Below are 19,483 nucleotides of genomic sequence, written 5' to 3'. Positions count from 1 at the left end.
CAGCCCTTTTACAGAGCGCCGCCATATTGATTCTCGCGAATTATCGCAGGTGTTGGAAAACATTTTTAATATTCTATTAACATTGCAAACATAATTTTATATCGTAATATCAAATTATCGCCAAATATCAATTCACAGAACATATCTTTCGTTTTGGACAAAAACAAAAGTTAAAAAGATTAACAAGGGGAGGTAACTCGCAGGAGCAAGCGCCATGCTCAGAGGTACGGAACTGAAAGCCAAATAAATGTTAGAAGAAATGTAAAGAAAATACACTCCCACCCAGAAAGACATTCTGACAGAGTCGCGTGGTTGTAATGTATATCGTATTTCCTATTTTTACTTTGCATACGTTGTATCAATTGATAACTTACGACTTCACAGTAATCAAAAACATCATTTTGTCTTGAAACGGGAAATATAAGAACAAGGATATGTCATCACCTTCTGAAACATGTAATAGATATCTGCAGCAGTTATTTTATGTCCACAAATCAAAACTGTTTTGTTCTGAAATGTTATGAACAGTTCACTCATAAAGGTTAATACTGGTCACTATTTTGCTGAGATTCCCTTACACTTGAAATGTGAAATCCCTATTCACAACACATTCTCTTTCCCAGTTTGGAATATCGTGGATTCAGTCTCCCAGAAAGGAGTTTCATGTAAACTTATTTACCCTCTACAACATGTGGGATAGATCTAAATAGCCAATGTGGAGAGGCCTGTGGATATTTGACTATAAGAATCCAAACATTATCACAAAACTCTTCAATACATAATTAAGTATTGTCAATATCTTATTGGTTTCTTTTCATGCTCATGCTTTACAATTAGTACTTATGAATGTGTCATTGATTCTGTCTGGTTAACTGTTATTATCGTTATGCTGCTTTTCTAAGCTTTATACTTTTCCAAATGAATGTTTCCTGTTCTGCTTACTTGGTTTTTGTGAACTATGAGTAAATATGCTCATTTCAGTGCATGGATAAGATTATACAATGTTGAGAGAGAATCATAATCATGAAAAAAATAACTTTCCCACCAAGTAGTCCATAGCCCCTGTTTTAATACATGGTATTTCGACTGAACAGTTCAGTTAGTAACGTATTCAAAGGAGATATTTCATGTAATATGTTAAACTACACTAATCTGACTTTTACCTTTACTCCATTCAATTGGTTTTGAACATATGGGACATTTTACAATATGAAGTGTCTGTAGCCCAATTTTTTAGATGTTTAGATTTTGATTGCCAGGTATTTTCAGAAGTGAAACAGCTACTTATAGTTTATTTACATCATTTTGAATTATGTTTTGTCTTTCGCAGACAGGAATAAAGGCTGTTTACTTTGCAGTTTCTTGCCTTCTTGTGTCCAGTCAGATAAAACACATACCTTCCCTCATTCCTTTTTGAATAAACTGTCCATTTCAAGAAACTTTTTTATTTTTTTAATGATATATAGAATTTTGTAGTGTCTGTAGCCCATAGGATGTTTATGATGAGTTTGAGACAAAACCGGATGAAAATAAGAAAAACTCTTTTCGGGCATAAAAGTGCTAATATAGACCTTTTATTTTCTTACCCCACTAAGCAATTTAATTGCGCATGAAATTTCAATAAAAGTGCAACATAAATGTGACCCCTGATTGTGACCAGACCAATTAGATAATATTGGCAAGTGATTCTATCTTTGACATATAGATGGTAATGAATACACATCGTCTTCGAGCATGTTTTTTGCTTCATGCTGGCTACTTCATATCAGTTGTTCCATTGTTTTCATTGTTTGTGAAGGAACATCATATGAATGCATTGTGGCAAATAATTGAAGATGACATCATCCATTGCTTATGTCATCACAAACGATTTCATGTAACATTGTTCCAACATTAATTAAATTTGGAAAGTTTCTGCCAAGGCTCGGAACTTACAATCTAATTTCAAAAGGTACTGATAATCTGTAATTCCTTGGACCGCCTCCATGGTCTGCACGGATGGTGGAAGGTTGAGGGTTCGATCCCTGGCTACGTCATACCAAATGACATTAAAAGATGGTACTTGTTGTTACCCTACCTGGCTCTCGGCATTTAAGGACTAAACAAGGATCTAAACAAATACTGGTTGGCTCAGAGTTGAGTTGAGATGAGGTGTGTGTGTTTTGCTGATTTTATAGTGCTAGCCCACTGACATACCATGGACTTTCATAGTCAGTTAACTCCCTTGCCACGGGAAGATGGTATACTGTGTTTGAGTGTGGCATTGATGTTAAACTGCAGCATGGTATGTCAGTGGGCTAACACTAAGTCGGCAAGACACACTCACCTCACCTCACCTCACCTCACCTCACCTCACCTCACCTCACCCTCCACCTCACCCTCCACCTCACCCTCCACCTCACCTAACCTTGTAGTTCACAGATTATTATCTAATTCGTTGCATCAACAGATTTTGGATGGCAGCACAAGGGAACGAACACAGGGGGGGCCAGAGAAGGAGACGGAACAGATCAGCCAATCAGAGACAGTACGATGATGGGGGTAGCAGGAATGGTTCCTATGATGACTCCCACCACCAAGGAGCCTACCAGCCCATGGGAGGAGGGGGAGGGGGTGGACATTATCACCAGATGGATCATCCACCTTCCTACCATCCAGGCAACAGAGCATTGGCTCTTGACCCCAGGACAGGCCGTCCGACTCTGATGCCCTACCAACCCCATCCCCAACACTCAGGATATCCTGGCCCCCCTAGGCAACACAGCCAGGGCCCCAGTAACCCACAGAACGATGGTGGTGGTGGGCAGAAGAAGAATAGGAACAGAGGGAAGGGGAGGGAGAAACAGCAGCAGCCTCAGCAACAACAACAGCCCCAGCAGCAACAGACAAAACAGCAACAGCCACGACAGCCGCAGCAGCAACAGCCCAAGTTGAAAGGAAACCAGGCTGTTAAGGGTCAAGATCAGAGTTCAGTAAATGCATCTAGTGGAAGTAACGGTGGAAGCAGGAATGTTGGCCAGCAGGACAAGGCAGTGCAGGAGAGTAGGAAGAAAGGGGGAGCTGATGGTAAGCCAGGTTTTGGAAAATTTGTAATTTCTATTTGGGAACATTTACAGAGATTTCCTGCAGACTTGGGGGTCAAATATTGGCCTCCGATCAGTCTAGGTAGATCTCTGTAATCATGGTCAGGGAAAGTAGGGTCAGGCCATATAATTTTTCTTTTCTAATGGGTAAGCTTATTCAGCTTATTCAGAAGTATGTAAAAGTAAAACAATAATCAAGGAATTATGAAATGTGTGTCTATTAGAAGTATTCTGTTTATTTAAATCTTTGATAAGGATGATAATAATTTCAGCAATGCACAGTTTTAATAATTTTGTTTTGTTTCTTTCTAGATTCTGAAGAAAAGGTTGATGGTTCTACCCTAAGGGAAATGGAAAAACAGAAAGTGTTTCCCTTGAAAAAGGTATTTCTTGTTTCATTGTCCAGTTTATTTTGTTTTGTGAAAGTTTTATATTCTCTCTTTGCAGAGTTATAATAATTGCATTGATATACATAAAGTGCCCCCAAAAACTTTCAGTTCCATTTTTCAGTAATATTTGTGTGTTCAGTCGGGGTTTTTTATAACTCGAAATACCACTGGTGTGTCTGATGCACACTTAAGCACTTTTAACATGATAAACGACTGTATAACAGGTATTGTGTGAAAGCTGAAAGGAGCATGAAATACAATCACCCCCTAATTTCTACCCCAGTCCCTTGTCTTGCCCCTGGCGTATAGCATTTGCATATGGCATCGGAATAAAAAGCAAAGCATTATAACCTGTTCCTATTTATTGGTTTATTGGTGAATACAGGTTAATTTTACAAAGTCTTAAAATTAGTTACCGTATTTGACGTAACAAGCGCCAAGGGCGCTCTCAAAATTAGAAATAAGGGGCTCTTATGAGAATATCATTTTGGTGAAAGATAAATTTCGTGGTTTATGCTGACAGCCTGAAATCTTTATGTAGGACAGATATATTTTTCAAGAATTTAATTGCCCATAATTAAAGGTGCATATAACACACAAGTGCGTATTATACGAGAATAAATAAGTCATGTTTACATTGATTAATCGGAAGGGGTGCTAATTGGGATTGTTCACTAGCCAATAAATAGCAAATATCTCCGTAGGCGCTTATTACGTCGAATACGGTATTAGATATACATAAATATATTCATACTTTGTATCATCAATTGGGAAATGTTTAGTTCCAAATTAGGATATTTTACTGACATTTGCTGCAGACTCGGGGCTGAATGCTAGCTTCTGAGCAGGTCCTTGGGAGATAGTGCTGTGTCTGTCTTGTAACATCGATTGGCTTGAGTCTGCTTCTGGATCGATCATCAGGCATATGCTGCATCGATTGTTCTTAACAGCTATGATGACAATGCCTTGAACAATGTCATATGTGAAAACATGTTCTGCATGTGTGTTTTCCCGCTCTTGAGTTCTTGTTGTTTAACAACACAAGACAGTGTTCTAAAATCTTTTTTTAATTTCACTGTTTAGAACCAGCTTCCTCGTGTTGTCCCACTGTTGTAGTCTCTCAGGCTAGGGTATGTGGACCCACCATCCCACTGTGGGATAAATTCATAGTGTGAGAAATTTGGAAATTTTCCTAAAAATTATATATTTATTTGTGTCATATCTCACACGCAATGTGCCCACCCGACCATCCCCTCATCCCAGTTCCTGTAGCCAGCTAGCTCTGACTTAAGAGAATGATGAGGCAGAGATAGACACGTGATCAGGTCATGTAGGGTCGCTGTGCATGGGATAACGTACGTGGCCCAGTTGTTGGACGGCATCCATGGTGATACTGTGATGTATTCAGGTGTATGTTTTTTAGAAGCTAGAAACTTTTCCACATGGGATCAAGAAGAAATCCTTAGTGCGGAGAGAATAAGTATATAAGTGTATAATTTATAGGAAACCAGTTTTGTCATTTCCATGGAAACAAGGAAGACTTTGAATCTGGCATATACGTGTATCGGAAACTATGCAATATTTCTTCTCCAATCAGTGCCAGAGTTATCACATGTCATCTCATGAATCTGGTGGTGCCAGGGCCCACTTGCACAAAGCGATCTTAGCGCTAAGACTATTGTAAGCCTATGATGAAATATGGGAGTTGCGATCATCTTAGCGCTAAGATCGCTTTGTGCAAGTGGGCCCAGGTGTGTGATGGTTTATCAACACCGATGTACACATGTAGATGTTGTTTATTTTCTGTTTCAGAAATCAGTGAAGTTCCCAAGAGCCAAGTTTTTCTGTCGCCTGTGTGAGTACCATCTGGACAGGGTACAGGACTACCTCAAGCATGTGTCGGAGCCGCGGCATAGACGGAGGAAGGAGGTACAGTCACAATATATTCCAGGTTCCATGTCAGGCTTGCTTATCTACAGTTACCTAATTGTTTCAACTGTTCATCAGTGTGAGGGGCGGTCCGGTAGCCTAGTGGTTAAAGCGTTCGCTCATCACGCAGAAGACCCGGGTTCGATTCCCGACATGGGTACAGTGTGTGAAGCCCATTTCTGGTGTCCCCTGCCGTGATATTGCTGGAATATTGCTAAAAGCGGCGTAAAACCATACTCACTCACTCACTCACTCACTCACTCACTCATCAGTGTGAAGGCAAATACTAGACTAATGAAAGTTAAAATAGTTTGCATGCTTGTTTCTGGATCACTGTTGATAGAGCCCTTCTATAAAGACCATGCTTCTTTTTCAACATGGATGGTCAGAATATCAGTCTGTGGCAAAATCTTTTGATTCTTCTTGCTCGAACTTGTCTCTTAGTTTCATTTTTGGGTACATTCTGGTATTATGATATGGTTAATAATTAGCGAAGCGAACCAGGCTGATCTAAATTTGAATAGACTTGTGTTACGGAATAGTGGCTCAAGTTTCAGACTGTTAATTAACATTAATACAAGACTAGTAAGCTGATATTGCTGGTATGATCAGACGAATGTCATGTAGCTATGACATTGCTACTGTCTTGACTATGGCGACTATAATCATGATATTGCTAATGTGATTAGACTAGAGTGGTATCTCTATAATATTGCTTGTCTGATTAGACTAGAGTGAGGGCGTTATCATATTGCTTGTCTGATGAGACTAGAATAATGTTGCATTTATATTGCTAAAACTCAATTCTTGAGCTCACATTGGTCACATTGTTGGTACTTCAGGTGACAGAATCGGAGAACACACTACGGTACATGCCCCCTCCCACCCAGAAGCAGGTGCTTGCCCTGGACGAGCTGCTGGAGACGATACACGCTGATTACGGCCTGACCCAGGAGGAGGTGCAGCAGAGAAAGGATATTGTCAACAGGGTGGAGGACTTTATTCACAAGCAGTTACCTGGTCAGTGATTCTTGAATCAGTTTCTTAAAAATGAAGAAAAGATCTATCAGGGTGTCCATATGGAGATTCAGGGTCAGAATAAGTACATTGCATGCTTGTTGCCAGAATCGCCTGGCTATCAGCTGGGTGTTTGTGACATTTTGCTGTTTGTCCCTTACCGCTGTGCTTGTGACGCAGGGAACGCTGTATTAGGCTCTGTCCGTACATGTCCGTATGTACATCTCATAGTCGTTTTTTTTTCATTGATTCATACACCAATGGTTGATAATGGTGACCTTGACCTTTCCATTTGCTTTTCAGGGTCATACATTTGACCAGTTTATCATTTCTTAGCAAGATATCTCCAGAAACTGCGGGGATTTGGTTCAGATTTGAACCTTATTTTCAAGGCCATCTGAAGCATTTGACCAATTTTTCTGTTTGCTAGTGAGATATCTCAAACACTAATGCAACATTCAGTCACTCACTGTGAGACTTAGTGTTTTTGTTTTGTTTTCGAAAAGAATTTAATACATGCAGACAGGAATGTTTTTATACAGCAGCAAGACAATATTTGTCTTTATTAAACTGATCAAGCTTCTTATTTACATACCTTCACTCCACCACTAACACATCTGCAAGAGACACATTAAAATGTGTTGTCACTCTGCGGGACACTGATGTTCATGACATCACAAGTAAAGTCAGTTCTGCCACCAACATTATTCATTGAGTGGTGAGCGATGCATATTGAGGATGTATTCATAATAGTTCCTGTTTGTAATTGTATTGACAGTTTTTGTCCTAGTTTTGTCCTCATGCAGCATGGCCTGTAGCACCTGTTTTCTTGTGTTCAGGGGGTGGTCTGGTAGCCTAGTGGTTAAAGCGTTTGCTCGTCACGCCGAAGACCCGGGTTCGATTCCCGACATGGGTACAATGTGTGAAGCCCATTTCTGGTGTCCCCCGCCGTGATATTGCTGGAATATTGCTAAAAGCGGCGTAAAACCTCACTCACTCACTCACTCACTCACTCACTCACTCACTCACTCACTCACTCACTCACTCACTCACTCACTCACTCACTCACTCACTCACTCACTCACTCACTCACTCACTCACTCACTCACTCTTATGTTCAGGTGTGTCTCTCCAGCTGTATGGCTCCTCCCTCACTGGCTTCGGCCTCAAGTCCAGTGATGTCAACATCGATCTCTATGCAGCCGATATGGAAGGTCTACCCAAAAAACTGATCGAGGTTTTCAACATTCTCAAAACTGCAGGTAAGGTTGGCAAGCCTCAAATAAACATTACAGGTGACTTGAGTTGTGTATGTTTGAATATTTCTTTGTGAGATGTTTTTAGAGTTAGTTGTATCAATGTTACAAGGGAGCTCATTTGTTGTCAACCAGTGAAGATCATCCTCAGCAACCCATGCTTGTCGTAAGAGGCTAACAGGATCTGGTGTTCAGGCTCGCTGATTTGGTTGATACATGTTATCGTATATCATTTGCGTAGATTGATGCTCATGATGTCAACCACTGGATTGTCTGGTCCAGACTTGACTATTTAGAGACTGCCGTCATCTAGCTGGAATATGGTTGGGTGCTGCATTAAACAACAAACATTTGGTGTCAGGAAAGTTTCTGAGTTGGTTCCAACATCTTGATTTGATTGCACATAAGATCTGAACAAAATGTTGCTGACATTACATGAAGAAATCCTACATTGTACTTGTTCTTGACCCGTGAAGATGCGGGTTAGAATAGGTCTTCAGCAACCTATGCTTGCCGTAAAAGGTGAATGTGCTTGACATAAGAGGTAACTAATGGGATCGGGTGGTCACGCTGGCTTACTTGGTTGATGCATGTCATCATATCCCTATTTTGTGGATCGATGCTCATGATGTCAATCAGAGGATTGTCTGGTCCAGACTCGATTATTTACAGACTGCCATCATATAGCTGGAATATTGCTGAGTGCAGCGTTAAACAACAAACAAACAAACAAATACAGACCACCATCATGTAGCTGGAATATTGCTGAGTGCGGCATTAAATAACAAACAAACAAACTTGTTCTTGAATTGTTTTGAGTGGCGCAGGGGCACTGATACTGTCTAAGGCACCACATAATCAGATGTGAACTCAGATTATGATCCTTAGCACCGTAACTGTGCTCTTGGATTTCACAAGAGTTGTAAACATCTATGTCTGTTCCACTTAAAGCCTTCTTCAAAATTAATCTGTGATATAAAGGACATGCTGTATGTAGAGGTGTTATCTACTCACAACTAACCCATTTACAGAGGATCAATTCATCAACATACACAGCGACTTTTCGGCCAAGGTGCCAGCTGTTGTCTTCATCGACCCAGACACAAAACTGGAGTGTAAGATGACGATCAACAGTCGCCCGGCGACGGCAACAAGTCAGCTTCTAGCTGTGTACAGTGAGATGGACCCAAGAGTCAGGAAGCTAGCTGTCGCCTTTAGATACTGGGCCAAGGTAGGCAGAATTGTACCTTTCAGTTCTTTTCTTCTCTTGATTATTGTTGCTTTACCTGTAACTCAAGGAATCTAGATTTGTTTCCTTTTGCAGCTTCTTTATTTAGCTAAACTACCTTAGTATATACTTCAAAGTATGTACGTTTACTAATGAAATAGACTGCCTCCATGGTCTAGTGGTAGAGTGTCCGCCCGGAGAGCGGAATGTCCGGGGTTCGATCCATGGCCGCGTCATACAAAAAGACGTTAAAAGATGGTACTTGCTGTTACCCTATCTGGCGCTCGGCAAAACAAGGACTGGTCGGCTCGGAGTCAGTCAGTATACTGTGTCTGAGTGGGGTATTCATGTTAAACTGCGGCATGGTATCTCAGTGAGCTAGCACTATAAATCGGCATCAGTCCGGACTAGTACAAGCAGCCACACAAACACACACCCGTGCATGCACGTGGCTATATAAGTGCAGTTATCTTAGACGCGACGATGACGACGTCTACTTTATGTCAGTGATGGGTTGTAACATCATGAAGCAGTCAGAAGTCCATAATGCATCTGGTACACACCCTAACTTTACCCGTGAAGTTCCGGGTTAGAATAGATTTTCAGCAACCCATGCTTGCCGTAAGAGGCAACTATGCTTGTCTTAAGAGGAGACTAACAGATTCGGGTGGTTAGACTCACTGACTTGGTTCAAAAGATGCATGTCATCGTATCCCCATTGCGTAGATCGATGTTCATGATGTCAACCACTGGATTGTCTGGTCCAGTCTCGAATATTTACACACCGCCGTCATATAGCTGGAATATTGCTGAGTGAGACTTTAAACAAGAACCAAACAAATCACCCTAACTTGCTTCAGTTCACTGTAGTATGTAAACAATAACACTCTAAAATTGAACATATATAACCATTCCAGAAAGCAATCTTTGTGCTACGATTGATATTAAACTATGGGAATTATTTTGTCTTAACTCTAAAGTCAATTTATTAAACAAGGCCTTTGACACTTACCCGGTATTACCAGCCTCACATGCATATCGGGGGCACGGGTGGCCCAGTCATCTAAGGCACTGCGATTCGCTGTGCAGAGTTGCATCCCCTGGGCACGCCAGAAACCTATGATTGTTGGTTCGAATCCCGGTTCGCCCCGATTATGTTTCTTGGTTTGTCAGCACCATACCCGTGCTCATGGGTTTCACCGAAGTGGTAAACGTCTGAGACCTGCATCACTTCGGGCTTTCCTCCCATATTAAGCTGACACGCTGCGATATAACTGGAATAATGTTAAAGGTGGCGTTAAACCCCACTCACTCTGTTATGGACAGAGCGAATTATGTGCTTGAATCATTCTGAATTGCATGTTCCGATGATTCATCCGTAACATTGTTATACAACAATTAATGGTAAGCAGTTTTGAACAATTGTGGAGATAAATGCTATTTGATCTGAACAAATCTTCAATCCTTGATCTGTAAATGATTACACATAACTTTTAAACATATCATCAAAAGGCAACCAGTCAAGCATTTTCATTTTTCAAATAAGATTCTTAAAACTTCAGTACATACGACTTAAAAAATAATAGTCTTGGTTCTCAGGCACTGCCCGCATCATCATAAAGTCGGCGCATGTTTGTTTTTATTTTCATTTAATTTTTTTTTTTTTAAATCCTAATTTTTAATTAAAAACATTGCAATCCAACATAGCATGCAGTTTCTTCCCTTTACATGCGCACTGCTTTACGGTAATGGCGGCAATAGGAGTTTGTATGCTTGTCTATGAAGGGAGGTCCTGTCTATTCGGTTACAAACCCGCCTGCACTATATTTTAAAAAGTCATTGCCTGAGAACCAATTCTTTTATTTTTTTAAGCCTGAAAAGGGGTTCTTAAAGATTAGCATCTTTGTATTTGACTGATTTGTTCGGACAAAGTGATTGTGCACAATGATTCAGCCCCCCTCTACTCCAACTCCTTGACATGGCTGTTTCAGGTGTGCCGTCTCGATGTCCAGAGTGAAGGCACCTTGCCGGCCTATGCCACGTCACTGATGACGGTTTTCTTCCTTCAACAACTGCAGCTACCAGTATTACCTGTTTTGGCGTCGGTCAGTATGATTTATTATTTACTGTCATAACCTTAATGAAAGACTAGTTTCATTTCGCTTTGCAAGTCCTTGCACATTTGATTCAGGTTCTTCTGAGACGTTTACCTGTCAAATGACATTTTGTGAAATAAATAAATTGCAGGTGATTCTGTGGCATTTGTCTGGCTGACCAATCAATTTTAGGGGCTGAAAAATAATAATGCCCATGTCCACTAACTGACTACTATTCTGATTGGCTGATAATAGACTGGGCAGTAGATAGTAGAATGATTTCCTGCTGTCGTCTACACCTTTTTGTATGTTAAAGATTAAATAAGCAGTCTTTTAAGTTATTATTGTTGACGAATTTATTTATGACAGTTGACTTCAATATGGTTTTGTGTTTATGGAGGAGTAAACATGAATCTGCTGACCGCTTTTTACATTTTATAGCTACATGTAAGATAGCTTCGCGATAAATTGCCAAACACAATGAAGAACGAAGTGTGGTTATTACACGATAAAACAATGTTCGATCATGACCTCATTTCTGGAGATTCAAACATGTGCTCACAACTTGATGACGTTGTATATTGGACAACGTTATTTTTGAGAGCAGAGTGTCTGGTGAGTTGTTCCCCTTATATTTAGCTGGGGTACACAGATAAACGCCATGGCCGAATGATCGCATCCAAAAGAGGGAGAGATATGACAATCGGTATTGACAGAAAAGGTACTGGTAATTGACGTGAGGATTGTGAGAATATGCAGGAAATATCCACCTGTGCTTGAAATAGACTTGTCCAACATTTCCGAGGTCGGATTCTGTCATCATTATTAAAATATGGGTAAATATTTTTGAAGCTTGTACATTTATCATCATCCTTTAAGAGGCTGTAAATAATGTTGATATCTCATATAAAAAACCCGACTCATGGTCGTCGTTTATCATACAATAAAACACTGCAGGGAGAATAAACACCTCATGGTTTATTTACCTGCCGTGTTTTATTGTACGGTAAACAACATCCACTCATCATTTATTTCTTAATAAAAATAAAATATATTGAAGTCAATTATTTTGTGTATCAGTCAGTCAGTCTTGCAGTTGATCATATCTCTGAGACACTGTATCAAGTTTAACAAGAGTCACAAATAACAAAAAATTGTTTAAACGGGGAGGTGAAGTGGAAAAAATTGATTGTGACTTTGGTGATATATTAATTCAATTCCCAATAGAAAATATAGCATAATATTCATAGAAAGTATTTAAATGTACAAGTAATAGTAATAAATCACACGCTCCATAATTAGATTCCCAAAGAAAACTTTTGGGCGTGGCTTAAATCTACCGGCATGTAACAAATGTTTTTATAGGCTGATATGATAGCTGACTTGTGATGCTTGGCAGCTATACGTCAGGAAGCTGTCAATCTAAAAGTGCCGCTGTTTCTATTAATCTTACATTGCATACATTGCATACATTGCTGAGTGTGTGAAACGACCTTTGATTTTGGAGTGTAGACCCCTGAATGTGCCCATGGACTTCACATCATAGTTTGGGCTTTCCTCCCATGCAATTGATGACTGGTTTGTTCAGGCTTGATATGTTGCAGGCAGTTGTATATTTGTCATATTGCTTACAGTAACATAATTCATTCACCCAATTACTACATTGCTACAGAACCTACCAAAAAATATTGACACTGATGTATCCAATGCATGGTTGGAGAGGATGCAAGAGGAGGTGAGTTCATCAGGCACTATGTTTAGTTAGGGTTTCAGGGAGTCTAGGTTGTCATTAGGTAGTCAGGGTTGTCATTAGGTAGACAGGGTTGTCATTAGGTAGACAGGGTTGTCATTAGGTAGTTGGCATTGTCATTAGGTAGTCAGGGTTGTCATTAGGTATTCCGGGTAGTCAGGGTTGTCATTAGGTATTATGAGTTGTCATTAAGTAGCTGGGGTTGTCATCAGGTAGTCGGGGTTGTCAGGAAGTCAGGGTTGTCATTAGGTATTCCGGGTAGTCAGGGTTGTCATTAGGTATTATGAGTTGTCATTAAGTAGCTGGGGTTGTCATTAGGTAGTCGGGGTTGTCAGGTAGTCAGGGTTGTCATTAGGTATTCCGGGTAGTCAGGGTTGTCATTAGGTATTATGAGTTGTCATTAAGTAGCTGGGGTTGTCATTAGGTAGTCGGGGTTGTCAGGTAGTCAGGGTTGTCATTAGGCAGTTGGGGTTGTCAGGTAGTTGGTGTTGTCATTAGGTAGTCGGGGTTGTCATTAGGTAGTTGGTGTTGTCATTAGGTAGTCGGGGTTGTCATTTGGTAGTTGGGGTTGTCAGGTAGTCGGGGTTGTCATTAGGTTGCCAGGGTTGTCATTAGGTAGTTGGGGTTGTCAGGTAGTTGGTGTTGTCATTAGGTAGTTGGGGTTGTCATTAGGTAGTCGGGGTTGTCAGGTAGTCAGGGTTGTCATTAGGTAGTAAGTGTTGTCGTTAGGAAATCAGGTTGTTATTTCATCTGTCATGGATTAGATTATTATTTTAACCATTACAGAGAAATGTTTCCTTTGTCACCATTCTAATTTAGGAAAACATTCACCAGAATATTTTTTTTAGTTAAATGTAAAAGGATTAACATGAGGTACAATTGAAGAATTATCTCCCTTGACATTGGCTTGAAATAGTCACGGACCCATTGTGTTCTTCAGGCCATCGGTTGGCAGAGCAAGAACACAAGTTCTCTGGGGACACTATGGCTCGAGGTTCTGAGATACTTCAGCCTTGGCTTCGACACGGCCATGTTTGTTGTTTGTCTGAGGCAACAAAAGATGCTGGCTAGGGCAGAGAAGAAATGGAATTCCAAGAAACTAGCCATTGAAGGTAATATTGATATATATCTGTACGAGATTGACAGTTTTGTAACCCCCCCCAGAGAGAATTTATTATGTTATCTTGTCATCGTGAGCTTATGTCATGACCTGGTAGCTTGAGGACATTATCTTCTCTGAAAGCATAGCTGCTGAAGTAATTCTTGGTATGCATCCTACCATTGATGTCAATGTTTGTTCCAACTGTCTCCTTTTTCAGATCAAAACACATTTATTCACATTTTGAAATATATTTCACTTTTTCTAAGAAGCTTAGAGTGAGTACTAGTAAAAATGTAAAAAAATGTACTCGTAAAAAATGTTGTAGGTTGCTCAAGGCAGGTCTGTTCTCAAACCTCAGCCCTCATGTTGCAGAAATAATTTAATTGTATCTAAGCAATGACATTCTGTATTAGTTGCTTTCCCTGTGCATCAGATCCATTTTCCCAGAAGAGGAATGTGGCTAGGACTGTGAGTAACACCAAGATATACGAGTATTTCCAAGACAGTCTGCGGAAAGCCTATCACTACTTTGGCCTGCCCAGGAGTAAAGGAGGAGGATCCCTCATCAGCAATGAAGTTCTGTCTGGCATCGTGGAAAAATCCAGGGGCAGAAAGAAACATCTGGGTGAGTTTGCTTCTCGAGATGCAGAGGACACGGATGATGACACTGATGCTGCCCGAGACTCCAGTGTGGAACCAGAGGACCAGGAAGCATCAGACGTCACGACTGGCGAAGGAGAATCCTCCCCTGAGAGACAATTATCTGACACGTTGCTATCCCCTTCAGTGAACGAGAGCTGTAGCTCAGTTAGTACATTATGCGAGGAGGACTCGTCGATCATATCGGCAGGTGTTAGTAAAATTTCACTGGATGACAGCAAAGAAGAACCAGTGCATTCAGACATTGACAGCTTCGCCCGGGACTTTGCCTTGAAGGTGGTGCAGAGTGCTGTGCAAGCTGTATCTTCCAGTAATACCCTAAGTCAGACAAGTGTGCCAAGTGAGTCCCAGGGCGAAGACAAGGGTGCAGGTGATGATGGGGACAAGTCCCAAGGGGAGACAACTTCTGTGATAAAGGAGAGTGAACAGTCTGTGACTGAAGTTAAGTCTGGGCCCATGTTGGTCGAGTCGGTGCTAAAGGAACTGAACTTGGAGGATAAGGAGTGTTGCTATGAGTTTACAGCAAAGATTTTAACTGATGGCAAGGTGAGAGTTTAGATTCATCATTCTACTGAAGGACTTAGGCAAACTTTTTGAAGCCTGTAACTACATAGATTGTCATGGTTAATAATTATTTCTACCTCTGAAAAGATAAATACAAATAATGATTATGATAATAATGCTCCTTTGATATGAAACCAAGTGGATTCAATTGATCTCAAGTATCTTCTGAGTGGTCAAATCTTTCTGCAGCTGTTAATTGGCTATGGCACATGATATTGCTAATGATATTGCTCTGATATTGACCCTTCCTGCCCCTTGTAGCAATTTTGGTATTTGGTTTTGGAGATTTTATATCTTCATGATGCAGAGACCTGTGGGGATTCTTGGTAAGAATACAGGTCTCCAGCAACCAAGGGTTGTCATAAGAGGCGGCTATGTGAATCTGACCCGTGAAGATTCCGGGGTAGAATAGGTCTTCAGCAACCCATGCTTGTCGTAAATGGCGTCTAACATGATTGGGTGGTCAGGCTCGCTGACTTGGTTGATGCATGTCATCGATCCCAATTGGGTGGATCGATGCTCATCATATCAATCACTGGATTGTCTGGTCCAGACTCGATTATTTACAGACCGCCGTCATATAGCTGTAATATTGCTGAGTGCGGCGTAAAACAAGAAACCAACGAACTATGTGAATCTTGTGGTCAGGTTTGGTGACTTCTTTGATTACATGTCATCATACCCAGCAGTCTGGGACATTGCTCATACTATCAACCACTGGTTTGTCTGATCCAGACTTGATTATTTACAGGCCGCCACAATATACTGAAATATTGCTGGAATATTGATGAATGTGTCAGATACCAGGCCACAAATGAGTTATTGGTGACAAAACCACAAAGCAATGAAACACTGCTTCTTTCCTGTGTCCATGTTACCAGGGTCCTGCGATCATCTGTGGTTACTGTGAGAAGGAAGGTCATTTGAAGACTGCTTGTCCTGAGGACCAGTTGCCCAAACTAGTAATCCTTCCTCCCGTCAAGAAGGCATATGCGAAGATGCTTTCCGTCACCATTGAACAAGTTCCAAGTGAGTTTGTGACAGAGCCAGATACCGGTACTAGGAGTCAGTCCAGCTGGTTGGTAGCTCAGTTTGAACAAGTGGTTTTTCTGTTGATGGTAATTTGGTTAAGACTAGATTTTGAGAAAAAGCAAATGATTCCTCAATATTTCTTCTAGTCTCCTGATTAGAAGACTAGTGGCGGTGACTAATCCTGCATGAGAAAATTAAATGTGTACTGTGTTTGTCGTTACGTTCTCAGTATTTTAGGTGTACTTCATCTTCCTGAGGCAAGGGAGTTAACTGACTGTAATTGTCCAGTTTCCACCCTTGCCGAACTAGGTTGAAATTATGGAGTTGGAGTTATATTTTGACTGAACTAACGAGTCCATGCATAGTCCAATCAAAATTGTGTAACAAAATCGACATCTGGTTTGTAAACTGTCGTGCAGATTTCGGTCGATTGCTGGATTTGCAAAGCATGTGTACCGCCAACTAGGAGTCAACGGATATTTTCCAAATCTTTTTGTGTTTCTAATCGAGGTGCTCATGTGATTTGATGCACTTTGCTAAGTAAAACCCATTTTATCACAATATAGATTTTGATTATCGAACAGATCGTCTTGACTAGATGCAACCATTTTGTTTGAAGCAAATGCAAGTGATATGAGAAGTGGAATCTGATTGGTCAATAGGAGGGACATAGTAGAGACATGACTCTTAATAGCCACTGATGGGGGACAGTCAGTAAACTCCCTTGCCTCAGGAAGATGGATGTGTTTAAGTTATTGTAAACAAATGAATCAAGCATCTGACATGTTATATTTCAGGGGATTTTGGCCCATCCAACAAAGAGATGAAACAGCGGGACTACATCCTGCATGAGCTGCAGGACTTCATTCGGCAGCTCTATCCGGGTAAGGAAGGGAAATACTGTTATAAGGAGTGGTTACACTGTTATGACCATAATGCTTTAGTATTTGCTAGATGAAACGTGTATATGATTGTACAGAAATATGTTTGTCAAATGACATACTTGGTGTTCTCCATGATTTTGATGGTTTCTGTCTTTGTTTTGTGCTTCAGGTGTTATTCTCCGATTATTTGGATCATCCTGTAATGGATTTGGCTTCAGAATGAGTGACCTTGACATCTGTATGACCTTCAACCAACACAACAGTGCAAAGGTTTGTTGTTGTCGTTCAGTAGTAATGGTAGGATTTTGTGAAGCTACAGAGGGAGGGACGGAGGAGAGAGAGAGAGGGAGAGGGAGGGAGGGGGAGAGAGAAAGAGAGAGAGAGAGAGAGAGCACGTCATCATGGTTCATAATACATGTTTCTGAAGTAAAGGTTTGGGGGGCATTCAGGAAGAGGTAGGGGTAGGACTGCTTCTGTTCTGTAATGCAAACATGTGTTGTGTTTGTTCCAGGATGTGAAGTGCACGGAGACGATAGAGAGGCTAGCCAAGAAGCTGAAGGAGCACCGGGGCCTGTACCAGGTGGTGGCCATCCCCACGGCCAAGGTGCCCATCGTCAAGTTCCGGCACCGAGAGAGTCAGCTGGAGGCTGACATCAGTCTCTACAATACTCTGGTAAACACAACAAGCTCACACATAGTGCTTAAATCACTTTTAGGGGCGGTCGGGTAGTCCAGTGGTTAAAGCGTTCGCTCGTCACGCCGAAGACCCAGGTTCGATTCCCGACATGGGTACAGTGTGTGAAGCCTATTTCTGGTGTCCCCTGCCGTGATATTGCTGGAATATTGCTAAAAGCGGCGTAAAATCATACTCACTCACTCACTAAATCACTTTTATTTGATTGTTTGCATTATGCATTGTTCTCCCTAACAGTGTTTTAGTTTTTGTGTAGAGATGTTATGAGAACATTTATGTCTTCGTGATACAGAAACGTGTTGGGCTCCAGCAACCTATGCTTGTCTCACCATGGGGATTCTAGGTAAAAATACAGGTCCCCAGCAACATTTGCTTGTTGCAAAATGTGACCAAATGGATCAGGTGGTCAGGCTCTGTGACTTGCTTGATGGTGTGCAATCGTACCTTGACGATGAGGATCGTTGCTCACAATGTAGATCAATGTATTGTCTTGTCATATAGCTGGAATATTCACTGAGTGAGGAAAGAAAAACACGAACACTTTCATGGTTGACCAGCGGGAAAGACCACCTGGCCTTCTAATCTCATCATCATTCCAGATATGTAGCTACTATTTAGGCAGGAATTAAACAGCGTTGTGTTTCTGTGTGTAGGCCCAGCACAACACCAAGCTGCTCCTGACTTACAGTGAGATCGACCCACGAGTCAGGGCGTTAGGATACGCCTTCAAGGTCTTTGCTAAGGTAAGAAACCATTTCAGCTCGTTGACAGGGCATTTCAGCTAGTTAACAGGGCATTTCAGCTCATTGACAGGGCTTTTCAGCTAGTAAACAGGGCACTTCAGCTAGTTAACAGGGCACTTCAACTAGTTAACAGGGCACTTCAGCTCATTGACAGGGCTTTTCAGCTAGTAAACAGGGCATTTCAGCTAGTTGATAGGGCATTTCAGCTAGTTAAAAGGGCATTTCAGCTCATTGACAGGGCATTTCAGCTAGTTGACAGGGCATTTTAGCTAGTTGACAGGGCATTTCAGCTCATTGACAGGGCATTTCAGCTAATTGATAGGGCATTTCAGATGTGTCAGTTTATCATGCTGAGACTGAAAGAGCTCATTAAGTATACAGTGATGTGTTTTGGTGGTTGTGGTGGTGGTGATGGTGGTGGTGGTAGTTGTGGTGATGTTCAGGCTTCAGCACTGCCACATGTCTGTTATTCCATGACAAGTTGTAAGAACCACGGTAAACTACATTTATAACAAACACGCTTATAGCGAACTGACGGACATAACAAACTGTTTTTATGTCCCGTCCTTTTGCTATATATATGCTGTATATATGCTTATAACAAATTTTGGTTATAGCCAACTAAAATTAGCAGTCCCCTTGAGTTTGTTATGACTGTAGTATACTGTAGTTATTTTCCCCAAAATGTAGGTATGTTTGTAACTAACAGTCCGATAGTATATTATTGACCAGTTTGAATAAAATTAATAAAGTAAGTTACAAACATAAGTCCAGAAATACAAAGAACACTTTTTATAGACAGACAGTGTAATTAAATAATTATTTTGCGTACTTCAGTATGGATTTGTTGACATGGTATTTCCGCTGTTTCGTGCTCACGGTAATGTCTTTCCATGGGGGAAAAAAAACATCCAAACTCTTAATTCGTGTATAATGCGCACCCCCTTCTACACAGTTGTGTTCTTTCGAAAAAAAGTGCGCACTATACACAAGAAAATACGGTAGCTCATTGTGTTGACCTCAGGTTCGACAGTGGTAGTATTGATGGTTGCTACT

The 19,483-nt window shown here is 41.0% G+C and overlaps 1 protein-coding gene across 5 annotated transcripts in view; it reads left to right on the top strand.

Moving 5' to 3' along the window:
* The first annotated feature begins 214 nt into the window (after positions 1–214).
* LOC139478219 (terminal uridylyltransferase 4-like) overlaps positions 215–19,483 on the top strand; it is a 37,573-nt gene continuing 18,304 nt past the window's right edge. For all 5 annotated transcript variants that reach the window (XM_071260615.1, XM_071260614.1, XM_071260613.1 and 2 more), the window contains exons 1-16: positions 215–319; positions 2,450–3,066; positions 3,396–3,466; positions 5,285–5,401; positions 6,244–6,421; positions 7,540–7,680; positions 8,706–8,905; positions 10,894–11,007; positions 12,671–12,733; positions 13,689–13,860; positions 14,284–15,056; positions 15,956–16,103; positions 16,904–16,990; positions 17,160–17,260; positions 17,502–17,663; positions 18,338–18,427. In XM_071260615.1, the coding sequence (XP_071116716.1) occupies positions 2,457–3,066; positions 3,396–3,466; positions 5,285–5,401; positions 6,244–6,421; positions 7,540–7,680; positions 8,706–8,905; positions 10,894–11,007; positions 12,671–12,733; positions 13,689–13,860; positions 14,284–15,056; positions 15,956–16,103; positions 16,904–16,990; positions 17,160–17,260; positions 17,502–17,663; positions 18,338–18,427 (3,027 nt within the window). In that variant the 5' untranslated portion in view covers positions 215–319; positions 2,450–2,456. The remainder of the gene's footprint in view (positions 320–2,449; positions 3,067–3,395; positions 3,467–5,284; positions 5,402–6,243; positions 6,422–7,539; positions 7,681–8,705; positions 8,906–10,893; positions 11,008–12,670; positions 12,734–13,688; positions 13,861–14,283; positions 15,057–15,955; positions 16,104–16,903; positions 16,991–17,159; positions 17,261–17,501; positions 17,664–18,337; positions 18,428–19,483) is intronic.

Source organism: Haliotis cracherodii, unplaced genomic scaffold, assembly GCF_022045235.1.
Source record: "Haliotis cracherodii isolate W230 unplaced genomic scaffold, xgHalCrac1.p SCAF_4, whole genome shotgun sequence".
Classification (NCBI taxonomy): domain Eukaryota; kingdom Metazoa; phylum Mollusca; class Gastropoda; order Lepetellida; family Haliotidae; genus Haliotis; species Haliotis cracherodii.
Note: the sequence above shows the minus strand (reverse complement) of the source record. Positions and strands in the feature narration are given on the sequence as shown.